Source organism: Myotis yumanensis, unplaced genomic scaffold (genome assembly GCF_028538775.1).
Source record: "Myotis yumanensis isolate MYYU_CA2020_CCGP unplaced genomic scaffold, mMyoYum1.0.hap1 SCAF_11, whole genome shotgun sequence".
NCBI lineage: Eukaryota > Metazoa > Chordata > Mammalia > Chiroptera > Vespertilionidae > Myotis > Myotis yumanensis.
The window spans coordinates 48,767,470-48,795,374 of NW_027223762.1; the positions used below are offsets into that span (position 1 = coordinate 48,767,470).

Genomic DNA, 27,905 nt, shown 5'->3' on the forward strand with positions numbered 1-27,905 from the left:
AGTGTAGACTGATTCATTCTTTCATTTCCAACTTTTGGTATCTTATTGTTTAAATTGGCTTCTGAGATAACAGTGTTGGATCTCTTTAAAAGCCAATCTGAGAGTTTCTGTCTTTTAATTAGAGCATTTGGCCCATTTATGTTTATTTTATACTTGGACTTAATTGACCTTTTATTTAATTTTTTTTTTCATTTACAGATCTTCTTTTCTTTATTTCTTATTTCCTGTAAACCTTACAACAACCTCTGTAGTATGTAGACACTACCTTTATTTTAGTAATGAAGACACTGAGGGTCGGAAAGGTTAAGTGGCTTCCCTAGATCACAGAGCTAAGGAATGACGGAGCTGGGGTTCCAATATAGACCCATCTGAGCCTGAGCCCCCTCACACTTACTAACATGCCCATCACTGTGGCCTCAGGTAGGAGTAAAAGCTTTTGGAAAAATGTCTGCTTGTTTGGCATGTAGAAGTCAATTTCCTTTCCCCAGACAACCTGAAAGAAAAAGAGGTCATTGGCTCTGTTCAAAAATCAATGCTTGACTTTTATATTATATTTGATTTCTCAAAAGTGCCTTGTGACTGTCCTACTCCATTCCCCCCCCCCCCCTTTTTTGTTCATGTCCCTTGGACATTCTATCTCTTCTCTATCTCTGTCTCCCTCTCTATCATCTAGTTGTCTAACAGCAGCGTGTGTGCCAATATTCCAGACTTTGGAATATTTTCATTCCTGTGGTACCTTGGACGGGATCTGAGCCTATTTTTCTCTATGTGAACTTCCCACATGGTGACCTCTCAGGTCCTTCGAGGTTAAAACTGAGAATGACGAAGTCGTCCTTTACACAAACTCCATCATGGATGTTTCTTTTCAAAAGAATTTCATTGAATTAGAAACAAATTCAAACCAGCATCTGGATTCCTCAGAGAAAAGCAATGAGAAAATAAGTTATGTGTAAAATAGTAATACTCCAAATTGGTCTAAATAACAACAGGCAATAAACCTGTATAAACCTGTTTTATATTAGGAAACAAATCTAAGGTTTGTTAGCTCTCTCTGAGGTATTTTGCTCTTCCCTGGAACCAGTTTTTATGTCCTGAGAAAAAATTGAAAACTCAAATAAGCAGAAGGAACAGATTATCTGCTCAGTCAGTCCTCTCGTGCTGCTGTTGATTCCACGTTCATGATTATAAGCCCATTAGAAAGCCAGACATCACTGAGCTCTGATTTTAAGGATTTCAGGTAGGAGCTTCTCATCTATAATAATAAAAGCATAATATGCTAATTAGACCAGACGTCCTTCTGGATGTCCTTCCATCCTTCAGGATGAAGCCAGGGCTGCAAGGGAAGCCTGGGTCCCAGGTGCCAAAGGGAAGCTGGTGCTGGCAGCTGGGAGAAGGAAGGCCTACTCTTGCACAAATTTCGTGCATGGGGCCTCTAGTTAAACTATAAAATTGCTTTAAATGGGCCATTCCTTACCATAAAATGAAATTTTATTTCGGTCCCTAAAAACATCCCAATACACAGCAGTCCCTTTTTCAACTACATATCTTTCTTTTCCTCGAGTCTCATTAGAGCCTGGATAGGGATTGTAAAATGCTAACACTGAGGAGTTAAATCCTCATTTTATATTTTTACAATTAGGAAGAAAAAAAGATGAAGAATTTCCATAGAAGGTGATAATAGACATTAAATTTTGTGTGGAGTCTGGATTAGTACCATTCTGAGGAACTTCCCTTGCTACAACTTTTTCCTTAATAAAATTAGTTAGTCTATTTAGTAAATTGAATGGTATCAATGGAGTGAAAGTGTTAATGATATCCATTATCACTGGTTTGCATACACTATTCTTTTCCTCTAGTCAGTGAAACTTGATAAGGAAGTTGGATTAGCCACCATTGCCATTTTGGCAAACTTCAACAAAGATGTATCTTCATAGCTCAAAACTGTGAATCTGTGGCTTCCCAGCCATTTTAATAGTCATTTGTATGCCTGCGTTGTCAAACAATCAGCTATCTGTATGTTGTCCTTAGCCTTGGTTCAAAGTACCAGAGCCAATCAGAATTCCGCAGGCAGCCCACGTGCTCTCTGCCTTTCTCATTGCAGCCACCTTCCTTTTTCTACTGCCTCTCTCAGAAGCCTGTGAGTTGCTGCCTCTCTTCCAGGCTCCCTTCATAACTAAGAATTTTTGTTGTTGTCATTCGTCACCCGAGGATATTTTTCCATTGATTTTTGTAGAGAGTGGAAGGGAGGGGAGAGACAGAGAGAGAGAAACAGCCATCGATGTGAGAGACACATTGGTTGTCTCCCACACCCACCCAACCTGGGCCTGGGATTGAGCCTACAACTGAGCTACGTGCCCTTGACTGGAATGGAACCCGAGACCCTTCGGTCCCCAGTCTGACACTCTATCCACTGAGCCAAACCGGCTAGGCCACTAGGGCCATAGTTAAGAAGTTTTGATTTTGTGAACATGTAGCTGTCTTAAGCCTTATTTACTCAGGGTTGTGTTCCTGGCTATTTATCCTGAAAAAATTCGTGGCTAGTTCTACAAAGATGCAGTCTTACTGACAATGACTTAGTGTGTTAGTTCACCATAATACCTTAATTTTAGTTTTAATTTTAATTGAGTCTACAGGTATTAAAACCTTAAAGGGTTACCAGTGGTGGAAGCCTTCACATCATGTTTAAAGCTAAGATCACTCTGGAGGGGAGGAAACTTTAGTGCCTCTCGAATCCTCAAATATTTACAAAGGAATTTTCAGTGAAATTCATAATTCAAGTCCAAGGCCACAGTGGGGAAAAATTGACGGCAGGTGCAGGAACTTGGAAGCAGCAGAGTGCATGCTATCAGTCTGCTCACCCCAGTTGATGCCACTGTCAGTGGCAACAAAAATGTTGATTTCACTTGCTTCTTGAGGCTCAATAATTCCTCTTTCCGTTCGCTGGCAAGGTGTAAATTTAGTTCAAAATCACGGCCCTGTTCGTCCCATATTCAGAGCTGTTGCCAAGAAAACGGGTCACAGATTCCAGCTCTCTCGGTCTTTTTTTTAGCAGCTTGGGAGTTCCTTCAGGTTCTGTTTGCCAACCACTTCCTCCTCTGAAGATTTCTAGAAATAGTTTTAAATTCCACATTTAAAAAAATATATACATATTTTCCTTTACGTGACTTCTCAAATTAGAAGTCAGTTTTCCTCATCACATGATAACTCAATAAAATATAAAAAAACGTATTTTATAGACTCCCAGAGTTCAGCAGTTATTATTTCTTATTGACAAAATATTCTACAATCCTTGAACAAATGTTTATTCTGATTGTAAGTGCTCATGAAGGATCATTTTCACTCTATGTTAATTACATATTTAAATGTATGTAGACATATGTATTAAATGTTAATACATTAGTGTGTGTGCCTTTTAAAAATGAACTACCCATTCTAACAAGTATAAACACATCTAAATACTCTCTAGGTATAAATGTGTTTGTTTTTGATCACTTCAGGTGGAGGAGGCCCTGGAAGCTGTCAAAAATGCTACAAATGAGCAAGACCTTGCAAACCGCTTCAAGGAATTTGGGAAAGAGATGGTGAAACTTAACTATGTCGCAGCAAGGAGACAACAGGTGGGGAAGATTTCAGAGATGCTGGGGAGTGGACGTGTAAGCTCAGGAACCTTGTGGCTTTGCTGGCCTGGACAGCGGGTCAGCTGCATCTCCTGGCCATCAAATTAGCAACAGCCTCAGGACCTGGGATCCCAAAAACGGCTCCTGCTTGGGCCAGGTCTGATACCACCAGGGGCCCTGGGGTGCTGTCTGGCCCCTGCCTACTTGGAGGAGGTCTCAGGTCTCCTGCTTCCTTAGTGGGGACCCCCTAGCCAGCCCCACCACATCCTTTTTGTCCTCTCTAGGAAATCCTCCCAGTCAAATAAAAAATTCAAAACTGCGGTGTGATGCTCTGGCCACTCCCTGGACATCACCCTTTGCCCTCACTTTTTATTTCCCAGCCCTGTGGACACCAGCATGCATAGCCTCACCCACGATGTGCAGGGTATGGAGTGGAACGTTCGTGAATGAGAGGAAGGAAACACGAAGGAAATGAGAGGAGAGGCCGAGAGAAAGAGAAATGCAGAGGGGAGGAGGAGCACAGGTGCGAGCGAGTCACTTTGATGAAGGTGGCTGACCTGGGATGCTCTCTGCCCCTCCTTTATCTAGAGCAGTGGTTCTCAACCTTGGCTGCACATTGGAATCACCTGGGAATCTTTTCAAAATCCTGATTTCTGGGGATGAGGCCCCGACATCAGGATTTTAGAAAGATTTCTAGGTGATTCTAATGTGCAGCCAAGGTTGAGAACCACTGATCCAGAGATATTACCCTCAATTTCAGCCAACTCTGTTTATTCATTAGGTACCATGAGAATTTTGTTGCCCCCAAATATTTTTTTTTTCTTCCCAGGGAGAAAAGAAAATTGCAAATGTGGAGTTGTTGGTTAAAATCATATCCACCCATCCTCTTGACTCCTCCCAGAATTCTTCCACATTTTAGGCAATTCCTAGTAATTTTTTTTTTCTAAAATATTTTGTGACCAACTAGAAAGTCCCAGTCCACAAACCTTTGCTTAGTGTTCATTCTGGGCCAGGCAGGGGTGAGGCTGTTAGTACAAAGCTGACCAACATCCATCCAGTCCCTGCCCCCAAAGAGTTTACAATGCTTGGGCACCAGGCACACACACGTGACCTTGTTTACGGTTATCAGCAGAATTCTTTGTTCACGTGGAATCTTGTGTGGCAGCCCCAGTGGAACGTGGATGGGGCTGATGTTATTCCGAAGCACAGGTGTGAGACCCAAAACCAAAAGCCACTGGCTTGTTAAACAACCGAAAAAGAATAGGTTGAATCTTGATCTCAGTGGACCTGGGAGAGCCTGGAAGGTAAACAGGACCCGGGACATGCAGAGCCTTGCAGAGTGTTTGGATTTAACTGTGAGTGGAGAGGACTTGAGTAGTTCAGTGTTTGGGATCGTGTCTCAGATGCACACTTTAATGTTATTCTGTGTTACAAAAAGGGGGGTGGTGTGCAAGAGGGGAAACTGGTTGTAGTTGAGAGGGGGCTAAAGTTGTCTAGGTACGAGTTGTGGTGGTCTTAGTCAGGGTGGCAGCAGCGGGAATGGAGAAAGCAATAGGGGGTCAGTTTATTTTGAAAATGGAACACGTAGGACCTGCTATTAATTTGAATGTGTGAGGTGAGGGAGGGACAGCCACCGTTCACTTCTAAGCTTCAGGTTTGAGCAAATGGGTAGGTGGTGCTGAGTTTACTAAAATCAGGAAGACTGGAAAGGGACCAGGTAGAGTGAGAAAGAAAGATTTCATATTTTAGATACATTGATTTTGAGAAACGTATAAAATATCTATGTAGAAATGTAAATGGAAGACAGATGCAGATTGGAGATGGAAACATGAGTCATCAGCATGTAACGGGTATTAAATCCTTGGGCACATATAAGGTATTCGTATGAGACTACCCATAAACATTATTTACTTTTATTTTATTATTACTTTGCTTTTGCTTAAGTGCTAGTTCAGACTTTTTAAAGAAAATTTAGAAAAAGAGTAGAAATGAAAGAAAAGAAAAAGCACCTAACACCCAACCCCTCAGCAAACTGGTGGGGGTAGTCGGGTATTTTGCCTTTCTGTATTAATCTTCATATTTTAACATATTTGCAGTCATTCCGTGCATAAAAGTACGCATATTGTGTTCCGCTTTTTCATATATCTTATAAATATGATCCAGGTTATTGCTTTTCTGGAAAGGGATTTTAATATCTACATAAATAGTCCATCAAATGAATGCTTCAGTCGTTTCCTTAACCAGTTTTCATGATTCAACATTTAGATTGTTTTCAGTTGTTTGTTTGTTTTTATGTGTGTGATTAAAGAATGCTTTCTCAAGTATCTTTATGGAGATAACTAACAACTTCCTACCTGGCATCTCTCACTTCCATATTCAGGCTTTTCCCCTCAGCATAGCTCCTCAGGTGAAATATGGAACCTGAGGACCAGGTGTCCGGAATTTAACGAGGCCTTGGTGGCGGCTGGGAGCCAGCTCCTCCCTGCGATGCCTGTATGGCTACCGCCTGGACTCGAGAATATACTCTCATGTTTGTTGCCTGCTTATCTGGGGCTAAAAATAAAGAATCCCAATTCCGAATTTGTGTTGGCTGGCAGAAATCTGCTATTTTAAGCAAAGGAGGACAGACAGTTCAGTCGCTGCTTATCGGCAGTTTGTCTGGACAGTCCTGGATATCAGATATAATGTGCTCATCTAGAATTATTTTGATTCACAAAGAAGAAGATGCAGTTCATTGTGGCCAGGTCATCCATGTGTCTTGTACTAAATGAGTGAATAGGAAAAACAAAACAAAACGAAAAAAAAACAAAAAACGCCCCAGTAGATCATATACTATTTAATGATGTTTTGAAGCTGGAAAATATTCTGCCAGAGATACTCAGCTGGTAACCCTAGACGGCTCTTAGAGACAGCGCTGCCTTTCATGTTTCAGAACATTTTCTTAACAGACCCCTTAAAGCTAAAAATAGAGTGATGCCCCCATGGTGTTATTTTAATATTCCAAACCAAGAAAAGCAAATCCTATTTTTTATTCCCTAAACTCACTGAGCTGCCAGTAAGGCAGTTTAAGGAAAAAAAAAAATGAACCCTGTTGTGAAAATGATATGAAGTGGCAGTCATGCACTGAGCAAAAATCTGGAGATTTCCCCTGTTCATACCTGGAATGAAGTTTGGGTTTCCCAGCTGCTGATGACTAAGTCGGATCCAGGCAAGCCGCTTCCCTTGTTGGTGGCTCCGGTTCTGCGTTCTTTCAGCAACATGCCCGGCACGCCTTCTATGGGCCAGACTGCTGGTGACTCAAGAGCCACCCATACAGGACTCCCCAGTGTCCCGGGACAGCTAGTATAGGAGGGAGGCTCATGCTGAAGTAAGAGAGCTAATAAAGGATGAGGGTGACAGGTGGGAGGGAGTATGGTCTGGGGCAGGTAGAAGGGGCGCAGCTTAGAGGGTAGGAAGGGGAGTGGGCCCTAGGAGGATGGAACACATCAGCTGAAAGGCTAGGGTGGAGGCGGGATGCTCCCATATTTCACATAGAGAGGGCGCTATGTACAAAGTCCTGGCAGCTAGAGGGAGCCCAAGGGCCAGGAGATGTTTCCTAAAATTCAGAGTGGTTGTCCGCGCCTGGGGCTCCAAGTTCTGTTGCAAACACTTCAAGGGCAAATGCCATGGATGTGACAGGTGTCGTGTTTTGCACACGCAGGAGCTGAAGGATCCCCACTGTCGGGACGAGATGGCCGCCGCCCGAGGGGCCCTGAAGAAGAACGCCACGATGCTGTACACGGCCTCCCAAGCCTTCCTCCGCCACCCAGACGTTGCCGCCACAAGAGCCAATCGCGATTACGTGTTCAAACAAGTCCAGGAGGCCATCGCGGGCATCTCCAATGCTGCTCAGGCGACCTCGCCCACGGACGAGGCCAAGGGCCACACGGGCATCGGGGAGCTGGCTGCGGCCCTGAATGAGTTTGACGTAAGCATCCGGGCGACCTACACAGAGGGCTGCACACTCTCCTTGAAAAAAAAACATGTCTTGGGGATGAAGGGCCACCATCATAGTATTTACTGATTTACAGTCCTGAAGGCTTTGGGCAGTAAGATGAACCACGCATGTGTTGCTGCTGTTCAACAAAAAACCTTCAAGGCAGACAGTTTCTCTGAAAGAAAGGGTTCATTGCCAGCCAGGAAAGGGACCAGGCCCTGGGCCAGGTGGCCTACCCACCAGCAGCCGGGATGATGGAGAAAACAGACAGCTTGGCCATCCTGGGGTGGAGGGCTGTTCGACATAATGAGTTTGGGGAAGAAAGATGTAAGTCATTTTGAAAGAGTTTACATTGGCTTCAGATAAAGGGGGCCAGGGAGGGTGAAGGGTGGTTCTGGGATAGGTGTCTAGTCCCTGAGGAAGTGTTTGCTCCTTCGGATTGGCTGTGGGCACTAGTCAGGAAAGTTCATGAGTGAGCAGAAGGCAGTGGAGTCTGGTGGTTGGCTATCCCTTTTTATGTTTATTTTATTTTTTAATTGGATTCTTGCTCTTTTTTTATTGATTAAGGTATTACATATGTGTCCTTGTCCCCCATGGCCCCCCTCTAGCCCCCCACTCATGCCCACACCCCCCTGGTGTCTGTGTCCATTGGTTAGGCTCATATGCATGCATGCAAGTCCTTTGGTTGATCTCTCCCCCTGACCCCCACCCTCCACTACCTTCCCTCTGAGGTTTGACGGTCTGATCGATGCTTGTCTATCCCTTTTTAGATAAAGGCTGAATAAGCTCTCTGGACAATCATTCAAAGTTTCAACATACATTCAGGAATATGAGCAGCCCTTCCTTAGCTTCTGGCCACTGGCTCCATTAAGTAACTCCGTGTCTCTTCTCCCGCCCTTCAGCTTGCTGCAATTTAATTTGAGACCTCGCGGAATTTTTCTCTTATCGCTCTTATCTGGAACTTGACATATTGGCAAAACCTAGTTTACTTGTCTTTAAAGGATCTAACACCTATGTTTAAGAGGCCTGACCCCTTGCAATTAGAAACCTTGTACACTGTGGGCAGTTTTAGGGACAGTCATCATTTGGATGATAGTCATTATTACTAAAGGAACAAATGTCATGGGCAGCTCAGGTGTGGATTGCGTTTCTCTTGTCCCTGGTGAAGGACTGCCCTCAACTTCTTCATTTTGAATCAGTGGCACACAAGCGCTGTTGCTCAGTGAGCCCACAGGGGATCCTGGTCTTCCATACGTCGCCTCTTTGGGTAGCAGCGTTCTGCACCTGCTGTCTCTAGGGTTCATCTCAAAGAGGATGTCTCATTGCTCGTGGGCATATTCAAGGTATAAAAGGGGGTGAGAGGGACTCATGTCATCAGCATCCCAGGATGACAGCTCTTACCACCCCCAGGTCAGGATACGGGCTCACCTGCAAGAAGTTGAAATTCAGTTGAGTTCATACTATGCTAAGTGAAATTCTACATGTGTTTTGAGAGCTACAAAAATTTATAAAATAGTATCTGCTTTCAAGGGTTCTATTTTCCTATAGGGGAGAGGAGGGAGTTAGAATGTTCTCTACACACTCTAAGTGATAAACACAATGTGACGGGAATTCATAGGAGGGAAAGAGGTTGCTTACCGGCTGTGGGGGTAATGATGAGCTTGCTTCTGGATATGCTGACATGGCTTGTTGGCAGGCATCACTGGCTGACTGCTGGAAAAGAGGATTAGGAGCAAGTGGTTATTAAAGGTGAAGGGAGATGGATAATATGATGCAGGAATGATTGTAATACTTTACATTCAGATAGCTCTTCGCAGTTTTCACAGGGCCTCTCCTCTTTCCCTTCTTTCTTAGTCAAAATATATATTGAACCTAGATCATACTCTATTCTTTAAGGTGTTTTTTGGAAAGGATTAAATAAGATAATAAATTTAAAGCTTTTACCACAGAAATTGAGCCTTAATATGTAATTGTATTCATGAAGTTTCAGGAACAACTGAAAATTTATTGGGACTAGTAAGAGAGATCAGTAAGGTTATCAATTTTTAAATTAACAATGGGAGTCACTAGATGTCCATAATACAAAAAAAGAAAAAAAAAAGAATAATGGGAAAAGAAATCCTGTTCACAAAGTAGACAATAAAGAGAAATTTTGGCTTTATTTCACTAGTTAATTTAATTTCCTTTTATGTATTAGAGATAATCCTGATATAGTTATGAAGGCCTACAAAAGAAAATTATATTGTTTTACTGAGGTACAAGTTTTATTTTTTGGTAAATGGTGTCAAGATCACAGGTAGGAAAAATATTGACCCTGTCAATATTTATAATACTTATATTTAGACAGTACCAATAAAAAATTTAACAGGTTTCTTCGGAAACAGAGTGGTGATAAAACTTTTTTTTTTTTTGTCTTCTGTGTGTGTTTTGTTTTTGTTTTTGTTTTTCCCTTCCCTGGAATAAGAATGGATGAGCCTGTATTTTAAGGAAATGAAAATAAGCAGGTCTTGCACTCAGATATTAAAGCATTGTAATGCTACCTTAATTTTTAAGGTGTGCATTAGAACAAAAGAGGCCTCATCTGTTAAACAGAATAGGAAATCACAATGTGGAATACAAAATTATTTTTGAAATGGTGCTTTTAAAAATTAACACTAGGTAGATTATTTAATCAGATTTTGCCAAAGTTTAATCTTTATGATCATAGTTTATTTTATAATAAAGAAAAGTAAACAGTCAAACCCTAAGTGCGGACATGGCAGTCCAGCAGTGTAGCATACAGAGCCCTTCAGCTGCTGCCACCTCCTGCCCAGGAGGATGAAGCCTCCAGCTTTCCTGTCTCTTTGTATCCAGACCATTTTCATTAGAAGGAGCTTTTACTCAAAGTGAATTTAAAAAGCGAGGACTCACTGAGGGTATTACAAACAGTTTTGCATTCATAATACTTAAAGCCACGTGGGGGAAATCTATTAATAAAGAATGTGGGCATATGTTAATTTCAACTCTAGTGATACATTCTCATGCTGCACAGTTAAGGCTTTGGGAGCTGAACACATAAAGATAACAATAGAAGATGCTTTTTATAACACATGGAATTCCCTAATTGTACTTTATTCACTTCATATGTTATTACAAATACGAGACCAAGTAATTTTTATTGCTTACTGTATTAACTAAGTGTATTATATGTCATCTAAGTAACTACATATTCTATTAGCTTAGTATATTAACCCTGTAATATTTTATTATTAAATGAATACTGGTTCTCTGGCTACATAAATTATATAAAGCATTTTCTAATGTTTAAAATGTTATTTGTCCAAGCTTGACAAAAATGAAAATGTGCAGCTGTCTAAATTGGCAGTTCATAGTTAGTAATTCCATTTGGCGTGGTTCACTAAAAATTGTTATTTAGTAAATGCAATTAATTTAAGTTACTTTCTCAAAAGCAGAAATGCTAGGAAAGTATGATTGAATATTATAGCATATAAGGTAATTAACCACTTGTAGATGATCTATTTCTAACACCAGAAAACCTACAAGTCCTAATGCTATTTGAAATTCTTTTCCTAAAAGTAATGTTCCATGTCTCTTTACTTTGTAACAGCATTATACATTTCTGTTCTACAGTTGCATAATGAATAATTTGATTTTTTTTTATTTCCCAGGCAGATTGACTTGAAATTGATTTAGAATTCACAGGCATCTGTCCTGAATTCTGAATGCTATTCTCAGATATTAAACAAATTGATATTACATTGAGTGGGAAACTTCCTGAGGTTTAGTTTAATGGCTTGCCAATGTAATGGAGATTTTTTAAAATTACATTTTTTATATTGATTTCAAAGAGGAAGAGAGAAGAAGAGGAAGACAGAAACATCAACGAGAAGAGAGACTCATTGATCAGCTGCTTCCTGTACAACCCACACTGGGGATTGCACCTGCAACCCAGGCATGTGCCCTGATTGCAAATTGAATCATGACCTCCTGGTTCATAGGTCAATGTGCAACCATTGAGCCATGCCAGGTAAGATTTTAAAAAGTCAAGTACTTTGATATCCTGAAGTGAAGGGAATCACAGAAATACAGAATATCATTTCATATCAGCATAGCTAATATGCCCTAGTGTTGAATTTGAAGATTGTTGTGTATTAATAATCTTCCACATTTCAAACATGGGGTGGAGGTAGGATGCAGAAGGGACTGAGAGTTTGATGGTTGAGGAAGAATAAGGTAAAAATTAATAGTTTTCTATTCATTTGTCTAAATCAGGGGTCCTCAAACTACGGCCCGCAGGCCACATGCAAATACAAATATTGTCTTTGTTCCCATTTTGTTTTTTTACTTCAAAATAAGATATGTGCAGTGTGCATAGGAATTTGTTCATAGTTTTTTTAAAACTATAGTCCGGCCCTCCAACGATCTGAGGGACAGTGAACTGGCCCCCTGTTTAAAAAGTTTGAGGACCCCTGGTCTAAATTATAGGATTGGATTTCTAACTGGGTAGTTATGATTGTGGCTCAATGCCTGGCACTGTATATATTCTTGCCGCTATTATTCTGCCTATGGGAATGATTTATGAAGCAAAAGAATGGAGGAAAAACCCAGCATTTTTTAACAACTTGAAACTGTCAGATGCATCTCTGATGATATAACAGCAAAGAGTAAAATGATGGCTAATCAATGGAAAAATCAGCCTCTCTTTAAAATGTGGCAGCTTGAGGTGAATACTTTTATCTAGTGAAACTGTCTGCTAAGGGATACTCAAAAGAATTTCTAGAAAGCTTTAATGACTGCTCAGAATAAATCACATTATCATGTCAATTTTGACTGCCAGAAAACTTTCGAGGGTTGAAAGAGAGGAAAATTAAATAATTCCTATAGAATTGCTTCATTTTAATTAAAGAGAAGAGAGTATACTATATCTGGGATTTAAAACTTTTTCGTAGATGAAAATACTTGAAAAAAAATGGAAATTAATGCCATTCATGACCCAGTCCTTATAATGGATAGTTCTTTCCTTTTTAAAGTTTTTCTTTAAATCAGACAATAAACATTGTCTCAAATTCTTCTAACTCTCTACTTGTGACCTTGCTTCCTTCATTTCCTATGTGCCCTAGGAATTTTCTTGATTAAACATTTTCTTTTCCTTGTACATTTAGTTTCTCCTTCTCCAATGGTTCCATCCCCTCAACCTACAGAAAAATGAATTTCTCTTAGATAACCATAAAAAAAAGTGTTAGGCTACCATATTTACCATATTCTCATATTTTACTTTATTTTTGGTTTACAGAGTTCGTTGAGATGCAGATTCTAATCCTTGCTTCCATTTCTTGACTTGCCAGCTAGCTCGTACCTCACTCGGCCTTGCCATCCATACCTCCCTTGCCCCTCCTCTGTGATTCTGTATCTGAGAATCTCTAGGGACACCTCCCTTATGAAATCTTTTATTTTCCAGTTCTTAGCTGCTTCACATTTGGAATGGGGGGCATTCATAATAGTATTAACCATGCTTTTTCTCTTTATTATTTCTAACAGGCAAGATTTAAATATCTGTACTTGGGAAGTAGGACAGTCTGGTCGCAGCAACATGGAGCTGAAATGTCACCATGACATACCAGCACTGCACATGCCATCCTTCTTATTTTACCTACTTTTTCATACCCTCACTATCTTCTCAGATTTTCTTTCTTCTTCTTCTTTTTAAATGAGTTTTCTTTTCTTGATCTATAATTCTCTTACTGGTCTCATATTCAGTGGATGGAAATACTGGCATGTGAGCATAAGCGATGATGAGTCATCTGCATCACAGGCCCGAGGGGATGGCAAGGATCTGGACCTGACAAGGTTAGGGACCTAGGCTGACTCCCCTGGTGAGAGAGTTCTCCCCTGGGGAATTCTCCCAGAGGCTGTGCCAACTGTGTGCTCTTCTTAGGTGTGCACAGATCTTCTGGAGACCGAGCAGCAAGAGATTAGGTTGTAGTAATCATTTCAGAGCAGGACCCAACCTGTGGGGGACATGGAGGAGAGCTTTCTGGCTGCCTGAGAGCAGGGTTTGGGATCCAGGTTTAGAATATAGGTGCAGTGGAGAGCTGGGGTGCTAGTTAGGTAACCCAGATGTGTGACCTTGGAGATCTGTGCGGAAGGAAAAGATGAGTTTGTTGTCCCCCTTCTCCAAATATAACTCTTACCCTTTTTGAATAGTGAGGTAATTATTTTTATTGCTACTTGATCCAGATTAATGCTCCTGTGGAAGTACTGGCCCTTTAAGGATCCATGAATCTGAGTTCCAGCTGGTTCAGTGATTCCTACTGGCTTTTATTGACTCTTAGTCTCTACAACAGCAGTCCAGGAGAAATGCCTCCTTGGTGAAGTAAATTTTCAGAGCATCTTGTTCAGTCCCTTCCCAGGTCTAATCCTCTCTTTTGCTGTGGACATCAACATATTTATCAGAGAAGCTTACCCCAGACCGCATCTCCTTCTTTGACATTCTATAAGTCATTCTGACTGCAGACATCTGGGAGTACCCATAGCAGGTTATGAGGACTGTAAGTTTCCTACACATTACATGACATTAGAGTGAGGGTGGGCAGAGGAGAGGAGAGGGGCCCTCTCAAAATACTGTACACATGCTGCTAAGGAAAATACAAGATATAGCTAGTGTTCTAAAGCAATTAACAAGCAGGAGGCCAAATGCATACAAATGAAGGCCAGTAAGCAGGACCATTTAGCGTCTGGAAAGCAATTTCGTATTCCTAATTTAGGTACTAAAAAGTTAGAGCAGGCAAATCAGCAATGTTCTCCCTATCTTCATGCATGCCAATATTTTGAAAGGCTTAACATCTGTAGTTATTATGTCTATTTTTCTTTAATACTTTAATCAGTACTTCTCAATAATGATGTCTACTATGTTCCTATGAAGTAGTTTCTACTTAATGGCCATTGGAAATAGCCCAGACATTGGAAAGGGCCAGGGGCTTGGATCCATGTATCTGGATCTGACTCCAGGCTCTGCAGAATAACTATGGATGTGTGACCTTGGTTTACTGAGATAATATCTCTAGTTAATTCTCTAGGCCTTGCACTAGGGGTTAGAGACAGGAAGGCTAAGATCATTCATTGAGAGCTTACAGTGTGCCAAGTGAAATATAATAAAGATGTGTAGGATGGAAAGGAGAACTGCTTAGTAAACAGCTTGCATAAATACAGTGGTATGCATTTATCCTATACTAGAGGCCTGATGCACAGAATTCCTGCAAGGGGCTCAGTCCTTGCAGCCCCAACTGCCTCGCGGCCCTGGCTGCCTTGTAGCTTCGCGGCCCTGCCCCCCACCCACTGGTCATTCTGGAAGGTCGTTCCGGAAGGTTGTTCTGCCGTCCAGTCGAATTAGCATATTAGCTCATTATTATATAGGATAATAAAAGCCTAATATGCTAAGTATCCAGTTGTCTGGTTGGCCATTCAACCAAAGTCTAATATGCTAATGATATGCTAAGGCCACTAAACCACTCACTATGATGTGCACTGACCACCAGGGGGCAGACACTCTGACCAATAGGTTAGCTTGCTGCTGGGCTCTGGCCAATCAGGACTGAGCAAGATGGGCTGGACAAGCCCTGGAGCCCTCCTGTGGTCCCTCCCCAGCTGGCCAATCTCCTACACCCCTCCCTGGCCCCTATCGTGCACTGATGGGATCCCTCAGCCTGGCCTGTGCCCTCTCACAATCTGGGCTGAGGAACTCCCCCCGCCCCCCAGTGCATGAATTTCATGCACCGGGCCTCTAGTATAGTATGAAATGCAACTACTGTGTGTGTGTGGGGGGGGGGGGGGGGCGGGCAGGAGGCAGTGGGGTGGTAATGTTAGGGAGGGTGAAATCATAGAAGAGTTCCTGGAGGAGGTGGTGCATGAGTAGGAATTAACTTGATGAAGTATGAATGAGTGTTTCTCAGACTGAAAGAACATCAATTGCACATGGAGGCCTGGTGGATAGAGTGTGCATAAATTATTCATCCCATGGATGGATCCAGGGCAAGAGGAGAAATCAGGCTAGGTGGGTGAAGTGAAGGCAGATCCTGGATAGCCTTAGAGGACTTGCAAGGGGGTGGACTTCAACCTGAGAGCCTTGGTAACGTGCTGGTGAGCTAAGCAGGGAAATGCATGGTCATATTTCTGTTTTACAAGATCCCTCTGTTCCTTTAATTTGTTCTTTAGATTCCACATATAAGTGAAATCATATGGTATTTGTCTTTCTATTTGACTTATTTCACTTAGTTGAAACCTTCTAGGTCCACCCATTCTGTTGCAAATGATTAAGATTTCATTCTTTATTATGGTCAAGTAATATTACACAAACAAAATAGAGACTCATAAACTGATGGTTGCCAGAGGGAGGGGTTTTGGAGGGTTTGGGGCTGGGTAACAAAAGGTGAATGGATTAAAAACTGACAATTGGTAGTCAGAAAATAGCCATGTGGATGTAAAAATATAGTAGGAAATATAGTCAATAATATCTTTTTTATTTTTTTTTATTTATTTATTTATTTTTTTTTTATTTTTCGCTAAAAGTATTACAAAGTGTATTACATAAGTGTCCTTTTTTCCCCCCCGCCCTTGACAGACCCCTGCCCTCCCTTACCCCCCAGTATCTTATGTCCATTAGTTATGGTTATATGGATGCATACCAGTCCTTCGGTTGATCTCTTAATCCCCTCCCTCCTCCCCCCCAACCCTCCCTGGCCTTCCCACTGCAGTTTGACAATCAGTTTGAGGCAGCTCTGCCTCTGTATCTATTATTGTTCAAAAGTTTGTAATGGTCTTTATTATCCATGAATGAGTGAGATCATGTGGTATTTTTCCTTCATTGACTGGCTTATTTCACTTAGCATAATGCTCTCCAGTTCCATCCATGCTGTTGCAAATGGTAAGAATTCCTTCTTTTTTACAGCAGCATAGTATTCCATCGTGTAGATGTACCACAGCTTTCTAATCCATTCATCTACTGATGGGCACTTAGGCTGTTTCCAGATCTTAGCTATGGTGAATTGTGCTGCTATGAACATCGGGGTGCATATATCCTTTCTGATTGGTGTTTCTGGTTTCTTGGGATATATTCCTAGAAGTGGGATCACAGGGTCAAATGGGAGTTCCATTTCCAATTTTTTGAGGAACCTCCATACTGCCTTCCATAGTGGCTGCACCAGTCTGCATTCCCACCAGCAGTGCACAAGTGTTCCTTTTTCTCCACATCCTCTCCAGCACTTGTCGTTTGTTGATTTGTTGATGATGGCCATTCTGACAGGTGTGAGATGGTACCTCATTGTTGTTTTGATTTGCATCTCTCGGATGATTAGTGACTTTGAGCATGTTTTCATATGTCTCTTGGCTTTCTCAATGTCCTCTTTTGAAAGGTGTCTATTTAGATCCTTGGCCCATTTTTTGATTGGATTGTTTATCTTCTTTTTGTTAAGTTGTATGAGTTCCCTATAAATTTTGGAGATTAAGCCCTTATCAGATATGACGTTGGCAAATATGTTTTCCCACGAGGTGGGTTTTCTTGTTGTTTTGTTGATGGTTTCTTTTGCTGTGCAGAAGCTTTTTATTTTGATGTAGTCCCATTTGTTCAGTTTCTCTTTAGTTTCAACTGCCCTAGGAGCTGTATCAGTGAAGAAATTGTTTTGGCATATGTCTGAGATTTTGCTGCCTTTGTATTCTTCTAGAATTTTTATGGTTTCCTGTCGTACATTTAAGTCCTTTATCCATTTTGAGTTTATTCTTGTGTATGGTGTAAGTTGGTGGTCTAGTTTCATTTTCTTGCATATATCTGTCCAATTTTCCCAACACCATTTATTGAAGAGACTATCTTGGCTCCATTGTATGTTCATGCCTCCTTTGTCAAAAATTAATTGAGCATATTGGTTCGGGCTAATTTCTGGACTCTCTATTCTATTCCACTGATCTATATGTCTGTTCTTGTGCCAGTACCAGGCAGTTTTGAGAACAGTGGCTTTGTAATACAGCTTGATATCTGGCATTGAGATCCCACCTACTTTGTTTTTTCTCAGGATCGCTGCAGCTATTCGGGGTCTTTTTTTATTCCAGATGAATTTTTGGAGAGTTCGTTCTAGATCCTTGAAGAAGGCCATTGGTATTTTAATGGGAAGTGCGTTGAATGTATAGATTGCTTTGGGTAATATGGACATTTTAATGATGTTGATTCTACCAATCCAAGAACATGGTATGTTCTTCCATCTGTTTATGTCTTCCTCTATCTCTTTTTTCAACGTCCTATAGTTTTCTGAGTAGAGGTCTTTTACCTCTTTAGTTAAGTTTATTCCTAGGTATCTTAATTTTTGGGGTGCGATGGTAAATGGGATTGTTTTTATAATCTCTCTTTCTGAAAGTTCACTATTGGTATATAGAAATGCCTCGGATTTCTTGGGGTTAATTTTGTATCCTGCTACATTGCCAAATTCATGTATTAAGTCTAGTAGTTTTTTGATGGAGTCTCTAGGGTTCTGTATGTATAATATCATGTCATCTGCAAATAAGGACAGTTTTACTTCCTCTTTTCCAATTTGGATGCCTTTTATTTCTTCTTCTTGTCTAATTACAATGGCTAATACTTCCAGGACTATGTTGAACAGGAGTGGAGAGAGTGGACATCCCTGTCTTGTTCCTGTTCTTAGGGGAAATGGTGTTAGTTTTTGTCCATTGAGTATGATGTTGGCTGTGGGCCTGTCATATATGGCTTTTATTATGTTGAGGTACGATCCTTCTATTCCCACCTTGCTGAGAGTTTTTATCAAAAATGGGTGTTGGATTTTGTCAAATGCTTTTTCTGCATCAATTGATATGACCATGTGGTTTTTTTCTTTCAATTTGTTTATGTGATGTATCACGTTTATTGATTTACGGATGTTGTACCATCCTTGCATCCCTGGGATAAATCCTACTTGGTCATGGTGTATGATCCTTCTGATGTACTGCTGGATCCGATTTGCTAAGATTTTGTTGAGGATTTTGGCATCTATGTTCATGAGGGATATTGGCCTGTAATTCTCTTTCATTGTGTTGTCTTTACCTGGTTTTGGTATTAGGGTGATGCTAGCTTCATAAAATGTGTTTGGAAGTGTTCCATCCTCTTGGACTTTTTGTAGTAATCTGAGGAGGATAGGTTTCAGTTCTTCCTTAAAAGTTTGGTAAAACTCCCCTGAGAAGCCGTCTGGTCCTGGGCTTTTGTTTGCTGGAAGCTTTTTGATGACTGCTTCAATTTCTTCCATAGTTATTGGCCTATTGAGATTTTTAGATTCTTCCTGATTGAGTTTTGGAATGTTGTATTTTTCTAGGAATTTGTCCATTTCCTCCAGGTTGTCTAGTTTGTTGGAGTAGAGTTGTCCGTAGTATTGTTTAACAATCATTTGTATTTCTTTGGGGTCTGTTGTTATTTCGCCTCTATCATTTCTGATTTGGTTTATTTGGGACCTCTCTCTTTGCTTCTTGGTGAGCCTGGCTAGGGGTTTGTCAATCTTGTTTATCCTTTCAAAGAACCAGCTCTTGGTTTCATTGATTTTCTGTATTGTTTTTTTGGTCTCTATGTCATTGATTTCTGCTCTAATCTTTATTATCTCCTTCCTTCTGCTCACTCTGGGCTTTTCTTGTTGCTCTCTTTCTAATTCTTTGAGTTGTAGAGTTAGATGATTAACTACCATTTTTTCTTGTTTTTTGAGGTAGGCCTGTAGAGCTATAAACTTCCCTCTCAGGACTGCTTTCATTGTGTCCCAGAGGTTTTGGATTGTTGTGTTTTCATTGTCATTAGTGTCCAGGATGTTTTTAATTTCTTCTTTGATGTCATCGGTAACCCAATCAATATTTAATAACATGCTATTCAGCTTCCAAGTGTTTGAGTATTTTGGGTTGTTTTTATTGTGGTTTATTTCTAACATTATGCCATCGTGGTCTGAGAAGATGCTTTTTATGATTTCAATCTTCTTGAATTTGTGGAGACTTTGCTTGTGACCCAATATGTGGTCTATTTTTGAATATGTCCCATGAGCACCTGAGAGGAATGTATATTCCGCAGCTGTGGGGTGAAGTGTTCTGAAGATGTCAATTAAGTCCATCTGATCTAGTGAGTCATTTAGGATTGCTGTTTCTTTGCTGAGTTTTTGTCTAGCGGATTTATCCAGTGATGTTAGTGGTGTATTAAAGTCCCCTACTATGATTGTATTGTTGTCGATCTCTCCCCTGATACCTTCCAGGAGTTTTCTTATGTATGTGGGTGCTCCTGCATTGGGTGCATATATGTTTATCAGGGTTATATCCTCTTGTTGTATTGATCCCTTTAGTATTATGAAGTGGCCTTCCTTATCTCTGGTTATGGCCTTCACTTTGAGGTCTATTTTGTCGGATATAAGTATTGCTACCCCAGCTTTTTTTTCATTTCCATTTGCCTGAAAGATATTTTTCCATCCCTTCACTTTCAGTCTGTGTGAGTCCCTTCTAATGAGGTGGGTCTCTTGTAGACAGCAAATGTATGGGTCATGTTTTTTTATCCATTCAGCCACTCGATATCTTTTGATTGGACCATTTAGTCCATTTACATTTAAAGTTATTATTGAAAGGTACTTGTTTGTAGCCATTTCTATTTTTTTGTGGCTGCTTTCTTTCTGGGCTTTTTATTTCTTCTTTTTACACCAGTCCCTTTAGCATTTCTTGCATTGCTGGCTTGGTGGTGATGAACTCCCTTAGCCTTTTTTTGTCTGTGAAGCTTCTTATTTCCCCTTCAATTTTGAATGATAGCCTTGCTGGATAGAGTATTCTTGGATTCAGTCCTTTGCTTTGCATCACTTTGTAGATTTCCGTCCATTCTTTTCTGGCCTGATGTGTTTCTGTTGAGAAATCGTTTGATAATCTGATGGGGGACCCTTTGTAGGTAACTCTCTGTTTCTCTCTTGCAGCCTTTAAGATTCTCTCTTTGTCTTGTACATTTGCCATCGTTATTATGACGTGTCTTGGTGTCGGTCTTTTGGGGTTCATCTTGGCTGGGACTCTCTGTATTTGTGTAACTTTTTTCTTCCCCATATCTGGGAAGTTTTCTGTCATTATTTCTTCAAATAGATTTTCTAATCCTTGCTGCTCTTCTTGTCCTTCTTGCAGCCCTATTATGCGTATGTTACTTCGTTTCATGTTGTCCTGAAGCTCCCTTAGGCTCTCCTCCTGTTTTTTAATTCTTTTCTCCAGTTGCTGTTCAGATTGAGCTTGTTTCTCTGCCTTATCTTCTAACTCACTAATTCGGTCTTCTGCTTCTTCTAGTCTGCTGTTGAAACTTTCCATGGTGTTTTTGATTGTAGCTATATCACTTTTCATTTCTTCCTGATTCTTGCATAGGTTGTTGATTTTCTCATCCATCCGGTGAATGAATTGTACAACCATCATTCTGAATTCTTTTTCTGTCATGTTGCACGCTTCAGCTTCATTAATTTCCTTTCTTGGTGATTCTTCATTGTCTTTCCTCTGGGTATTGTGTCGTCTCTTCATTCTGATTATCTCCTGATGGTTCAAAGGTTGAGTTGCGTGGGCCTGGGCCGTGCGCAGTGGGAGGCTCCCACCACCCTAGTGTCACTGAAGAGCTCTGACACTAAGATGTGTGGTTGTTGTTGGTTGGTGGGAACCAGGCTCGCTCTGTGTCAGTGTTGCCAACACTCAATGTGGCCTCGCGCGTGCCCTTAGAATTAGGGACCCTGCCTGCACTGTGCTGAAATAGAGGCCCCCCTGACGCGTGTTTAGCACCAGAGCAGAGCCCCCTAGCTTGTGCCAGGAGTCAGAGTTCCCCAAGAGTTCAGTATCAGAGTCTCTGTTGCTTCGCGCAACCTCACCTTGAGAATCAGGGTCCCTGTGTGCCCTTGCACCAGGAATTGGATTCACTGGCTCTTAGTATGAATGCACAGGAAATCAGGATCTCAGGCGCAGGTGATAAGAAACACAGTCAAGTCACTGGTGCTTGGTGCTGCCTCCTGCCCTGAGAAACGGGGTTTCTGGGCCTGTGCTAGGCGGACAAACTCCCGTTCGCGCGATTGCTCCCAGCCCAGGGCTCTGATGCCAGCAGTGCGCGCAGGATTAGTTCCTGGTGCTGTGCGCGTTTTTGCTCCCAGCCCAGGGCTCTGATGCCAGCAGTGCGCACAGGATTAGTTCCTGGTGCTGTGCGCGTTTTTGCTCCCAGCCCAGGGCTCTGATGCCAGCAGTGCGCACAGGATTAGTTCCTGGTGCTGTGCGCGTTTTTGCTCCCAGCCCAGGGCTCTGAAGCCCGAAGTGCGCATAGGATCAGTTCTAAGGTGCTCGCGCACTTTCAGGCCAAAGTTTCTGCAGCGCTGAGGCCCCGGCAAGGGGTAGGTCTATCAGTTAGTTACTCTGGCACTGCCCGCGATCCTGGGGGAAGGGGGGATGGGCTCTGCTACTCACGGATCTGCAGCAGGGATCTCCGAACTTTCTGTGTCTGCAGGTCTGTAGCTGTGGTAACAGGTCTCTGTCCCCAGTGGCTGCAGGGTCCTGGTATGCGTCTGAGATCAGACTGGGTGGTGCTGAGGCCAGGATCCTAGTCTCAAGCAGCTCTGTTTCCCAAGATGGCGTGGTCGCTGTGCCTCTGCTGGCCGCCCAGGAGTGTCCGCCCCTCCGTGGAGGGGCGCAGGCCTCCTCTGGGCTCCCGCAGTCGCGCCGCCCGCAAGTCGCCGCCTCCGGGTTAGTAGCCGCTGGGTTAGTAGCCGATCTCTGGATGCCGGTAGGTAACCGCTTCCCAAGATGGCGTGGTCTCGCCGCTGCGCTGGCGCCCAGGGGGAAGTTTCAGCCTCAATCTCTAACCATCCGCATTTTTCAGGAGTTCTCTGTCTTTCCTGGCTGCAGACTGTCTCTCAGCTGAACCTCCCCAGCTTGATCGGGCTGGTTGTTACCCGTTTCAGCTGCTCGCCCCTATCTGCTCCGGGACGAAGGACCAACACGTCCGTCTAAGCCTCCGCCATTTTTTTCTCTCCGTCAATAATATCTTAACTTGACGTATGGTGTCAGGTGGATCCTGGAAATATCAGAGGGATCACTTTGTAAAGTATGCGACGTCTAACCACTATACTGTATAGCTGAAACTAATACAAAATATTACTGAATGTCAGCTGTAATTGAAAAATGAAATTTAAAATAAGAAGGGCTCCTCAGGCCACAGGGTGGAGAATAAATTTGAAAGGGTCAAAGCCACAGGGCAGTAAGAGTGAGTAAGGTGAGAAATTATGAATGTCTGAAGTGTGTGCTTGGAGTAGGAATGGGAGGAAGTGGATAAACCTGAACCGTATTGAGGGAGTAAAATCAAGAGGCCTGAGGACTGAATTTTTATCTTCATATATCAAAAGAGTTAATGTTTTCTACAGTAAGTTAAGACCAGTTTTTTAATAATTCCAAGTATGCAATCTTAGAACTTTCAGTAATTTGTGGGAAATTGTTTTGTTTTGTTTTTTTGCATGATATAACTTTTTTGCATAGAATAGAATCCTTTTTTCTGGTTCATAGTTCACTTTACATACCCACCAGTATGATTATTAAATGCCTATAATTTATGTAGATATATATTTTAAACATTCTTAATCCAAATTCTAACATTTTTCAAATCTAGTTAAAGCTATTTATATTTAATTTATCTCCCAATAGTATTGCTTAGTGTGCTCATTTTACATTTAGAAAATTAAAAAAATACTTTTTAGACACATTTTTAAAAAATAGAAACACATTTCCCAATCTTGTAGAATGCAGTATCAATAACAGGGAGTAAGTAGTGCCCAGCAATTCTTAGTTCTTCACCATATCCTCTCAAAATGGACTTCTGAATCTATATGTTTTTTATTTCCATTCTGGCAGATTAAAGGAATTGGAATTACCTTGTAGTCCTTTCTAGCTGGACACAAGCAGTGGTGTTATAGCATTCTTTATCATATAGTGCCACCTGGTGGCCAAACAGAACATGAGGAAACACTCCGGCAGGTGGCTGTATACTTGTAAACATAGCACAGACGAAGTATATACGATGAGCCCAAACCCAGTTTTGTACACTGATGTCATGCAATGAAAGTCACGTTATTTCTTTTTGGGAAATTTTCTAGCCCCAGGAAAGTGGTGAAGATAGACACAGATGCAGGTGAGTTTGTAGAAAGAGCAGCACAGGCAGGGTGGAGAGGTGAGGGAGTCTGCTGACTGAGTGTGGGGCCAGGTCAGCCAGCATCTAGGACAACCAATTACCCAGGCTTCAGAGCAAGCCACACCCCTTCCAGGTCCTGTTTATCTAGTATCCTTATTTCTTGGCCAGAAATCTTATCCTGGGATATTGGCACCTCCTATATCTTCTTGCTTTGGCTTTTTTTCTAAATATGTTTTTATTGATTTCAGAGAGAGACTGGGGGAGAAAGAGGAGAGAGAGAGAGAGAGAGAGAGAGAGAGAGAGAGAGAGAGAAAGAAACATAGAAACGTAGATTGGCCACCACCCACACACATCAAATTTGGATGGAATATGCAACCCAGGCATGTGTCCCGAATTGAAGCCGTGACCTCGTGACCTTTTGGTCAACCAACTGAGCCACACCCACCAGGGCAGTTCTGACTTTTGAAGTCAGGAGTATTTTCTGATAATATCATTTACCTTTCTATCATGCTTTTTTTATAAAAAAGTAATTCCTCCAAGGAAATATTCCAGCACAATTTAATTTCTCTTTTATACTTCAATCAATAAATATGGAGCTACAAATAGAATTAAGCAAATAACAGAATAAGATTTGACATATTATTTTTAAAATTGCAATTTAAATTCTCATTTGTTTGCCTCCCTGTTGTCTTTAATAAAAATTATTACATTTTCAATCTGGTTTTATTTCTTTTTCACAAGGGAAAAAGTAAGAACCTGTATTTTTCCCAATGAGGGTAATATTCTCTTTTGAGAATATTGACAGAGTCTATGAGTCTGAGTTCATCTTTATTTCAGATAATTAGTAGTAAATATAACAGGGAATATGATGTAATTGACTATCACATATGATAATCATATATCAATATCATATCATCAATTGACATATAGATATCTAAGTTGTTTAAACATGTGATGGCAGATGCCATTTAATTATCATTTAGTAATTAGTCATACTTTAAAATTTAGGAACCACACAAGTTCTTTAATCGAGTGAGCTATTTACTGGTGAAAAATGTGGTTTAATTAAAATGTCTGCCTCCTTTCTTTTCTGATTTCTTATGTTAGTAGTGCTTGTCTTTAGCCTGCAAGGTTGTATTTTCCCCTTCTCATATGTTTCTTATGGGAAAGTACTCGGTACCCATTTATAAGATTTTTGATTCAGTGGTGAAGTAAACACACACACACACACACACACACACACGCACATACACACGCACGCACGCACGCGTGCGCCTCCTGCCCCTACCTGTAAAACCATTCGATTGAATCAACCAAACTCCTTAATGTTCTTCCCAAACTTCATCTCTGGCAGCATATTCTAGAAACTTTACCTAAACTGATTTAGTCCCATTGTTCATTTCCCTAAAGTATGTAGTGTAATCAGAACAAAATAATATGTGTTCTCTGATATTCTGCTTACTACATACATTCTTTGAGCTAAGGCTTTAGGGAAATGGTTACCCAGAGATGCTTAAGCAGCTGACATGACCAAGGGCTTAAATGAGTCCAGTGCTGGCCCTGTGCTGGTCCTGTTAGTGGACAATGGGACTGCATAGTGTAGGGCAAACAGAACAAGCTTGTGTTTGAATCAACCACATCCCTCTATGCTTCTGTTTCTTTTTTTAAAATATATATTTTTATTGATTTCAGAAAGGAAGGGAGAGGGAGAGATAGAAATATCAATAATGAGAGAGAATCATTGATCAGCTGCTTCCTGCACACCCTCCTCTGGGGATCGAGCCCACAACCCAGGTCTGTGCCCTTGACCAGAATCAAACCTGGGACCTTTCAGTCTGCAGGCCAATGCTCTATCCACTGAGCCAAGCCAGCTAGGAATGCTTCTATTTCTTCATCTATAAAATAGGGCAATAATAGTGACTCCAAGTTTGTAATAATAACCTTATGGGATCCCAGGTATCTAATGGTAGACACTCATGGATGTTAGATAATTTTCTCCTTCCTATAGTAACTAACATCTTCCATCCAAAGCCAGCCTTGAAGCTATTCCCTAGAAAAGCCTTTGGGGACAGTTCCTAACTGAAAGATTGTTAATGCAACTGGGCAGTGGCTATAGATACCATAATGGCATTTGCTCTCTCTTATCTACCCCCCAATGCACAAAAACCTGATGAATCTTGAAGTGAGAACTCGTAAGGCCACTGCTAACACTAAGTGTGTAAGCTTCTCCGTGGTGTTATTGGGGACTTCTCATTGCTTTAGTAGCTTCTGACGCGGTGAAAACCACCTTTAGGTTCACATTAAATATCAAATTTATTCAGCTTTAGTGGTCTCTGAATATTGCTCCTAGTACATCTGGAAGACAGAGGAGGGACTGACCAAAAGGGTGGGATGAAGGATGAAGTGATGGCATAGGTTGGTGTTCCTGCTTCATCCGGGAACCTCGGCATAAAGAAATTTATCATTATTTTTGTTGTTCATCCTCGCCCGAGGATATTTTCTCCATTGATTTTTAGGAAGAGTGGAAGGGAGAGAAGGAAATATCGATACCAGACAGACACATGGGTTGGTTACCTCCTGCACGTGAACTGATCGGGGCCAGGAATCAAACCCATGACCCTTAAGTGTGCAGGCCAATGCTCTAACCACTGGCCAGGGCTACCATTATTTTTTTTAACAACATGATTTCCGTAAATGACATCTTTCTATTTGCAGTTAATTAGTAAGACATGACACTTGTTTTAAAGAATGTAATACAAATGATAAGGAAAAATAAAATGATGTGAAAAGGCATTGTTAAATCCTATTTTGATTGATACTAAGCTTTTCCATCAATGATATTCTCTTGAAAACTTCCAGGATCAAACCACTCAGTTGTGACGAAGAGCGGGGCTTCCCCCTGTCCTAGATTGAGGGTGGATTCATAGTTTGTAGACTAGGACATACTCGTATAAATAGACAGAATAGCTAATACCTGGATGATTCAGAAAGCAAAGATCACTAGCATTAAAAGTCCCCTTGTTACTGTACAGTTCATATTATCTGATTTATAAACCAGAAAGTGATTTCCAGAGACATCAGACATATTGCTGAAAGGCACACAAATAAATATCCTCATAACCAAGGTAAGAACGCAGGTCTTTTCATTTCAGTAGCATTGAAGAGAATGGTGAAGAAGATACTATGTTCTCACTCTCTATCAGCTCCCTAAAGATACCCCAAGTAATCACGCAATCTAAGTAAAAGAGGTGCTTGCTCTGCAGATGCAGCTTTAAGACCGGTCCCGTCTCTCTCCCAACCAGGCTCCCTCTTTGAAAACTGCCCTACGAAGAACTTCCAGAGCTGGCAATGCTCGATTTCCATGCCTCTGCTTTAGTTGGTCTTCTGAAAGGACCAGAAACACATATGTGCCTCTGCTTGTTTGAAAATATCTTACTGTTGTCTTCTCTAACCTTCATCACACTTTTTTTAAAAGTATATTTTTATTGATTTCAGAGAGGAAGGGAGAGGGAGAGAGAGACAGAAACAGCAATGATGAGAGAGAATCACCAATCAGCTGCTTCATGCACGCCCCCTACTGGGGATCGAGCCCACACCTGTATATACATATACGGAATCAAACCAATGACTTCTTGGTTCCTGGGTTGCCGCTCAGCTGCTGAGCCACACCCGGCTGGGCCCTCACACTTATCAAGCTTTTTCTGATCACTGATGGTCATGTTGGTATTATTTTGCTTTCCTTTCATTTTTTCTTCTTCTTGCTCACATTGACACTAAACCGTCTTTCTAAAACCCATAAATGTCCGTGCTTCTCTTCTGCTCTGCTCACACAAATAGTTTAAGCTTCTGTCCGCTGTCCCCACTCACTACAAGGAGATCAGCTGTTGTGTGTGGGCCTGAGCACAGAGGACGCCCTTGGTTCTTGAGTTCCAAATAGGACTGTCTTGGTTACTTCTCAGCTTCCCTGGTGCTTGAGCAAGTCTGTGAGCTTTCGGTTCCCCATAGGTCACATGGGTCTGAGGTGGCCACTGAGGTTTGCTGAGACTTAATGAAAACTCTTTGTAGAGTAGCTGACGTAGAGTAAACATTAAATAAATGTTAGCCAGGGCGCTGCTGGACAATGGATGCTCTTCTATGTTCT

At 41.4% G+C, this 27,905-nt stretch overlaps 1 protein-coding gene across 2 annotated transcripts in view; it reads left to right on the forward strand.

The window, feature by feature from the left end:
- The window catches only part of CTNNA2 (catenin alpha 2), a 1,104,237-nt gene that overhangs the window by 328,976 nt on the left and 747,356 nt on the right, over positions 1-27,905 (forward strand). For both annotated transcript variants that reach the window (XM_070429588.1, XM_070429589.1), the window contains exons 5-6: positions 3,498-3,617; positions 7,318-7,584. In XM_070429588.1, the coding sequence (XP_070285689.1) occupies positions 3,498-3,617; positions 7,318-7,584 (387 nt within the window). The remainder of the gene's footprint in view (positions 1-3,497; positions 3,618-7,317; positions 7,585-27,905) is intronic.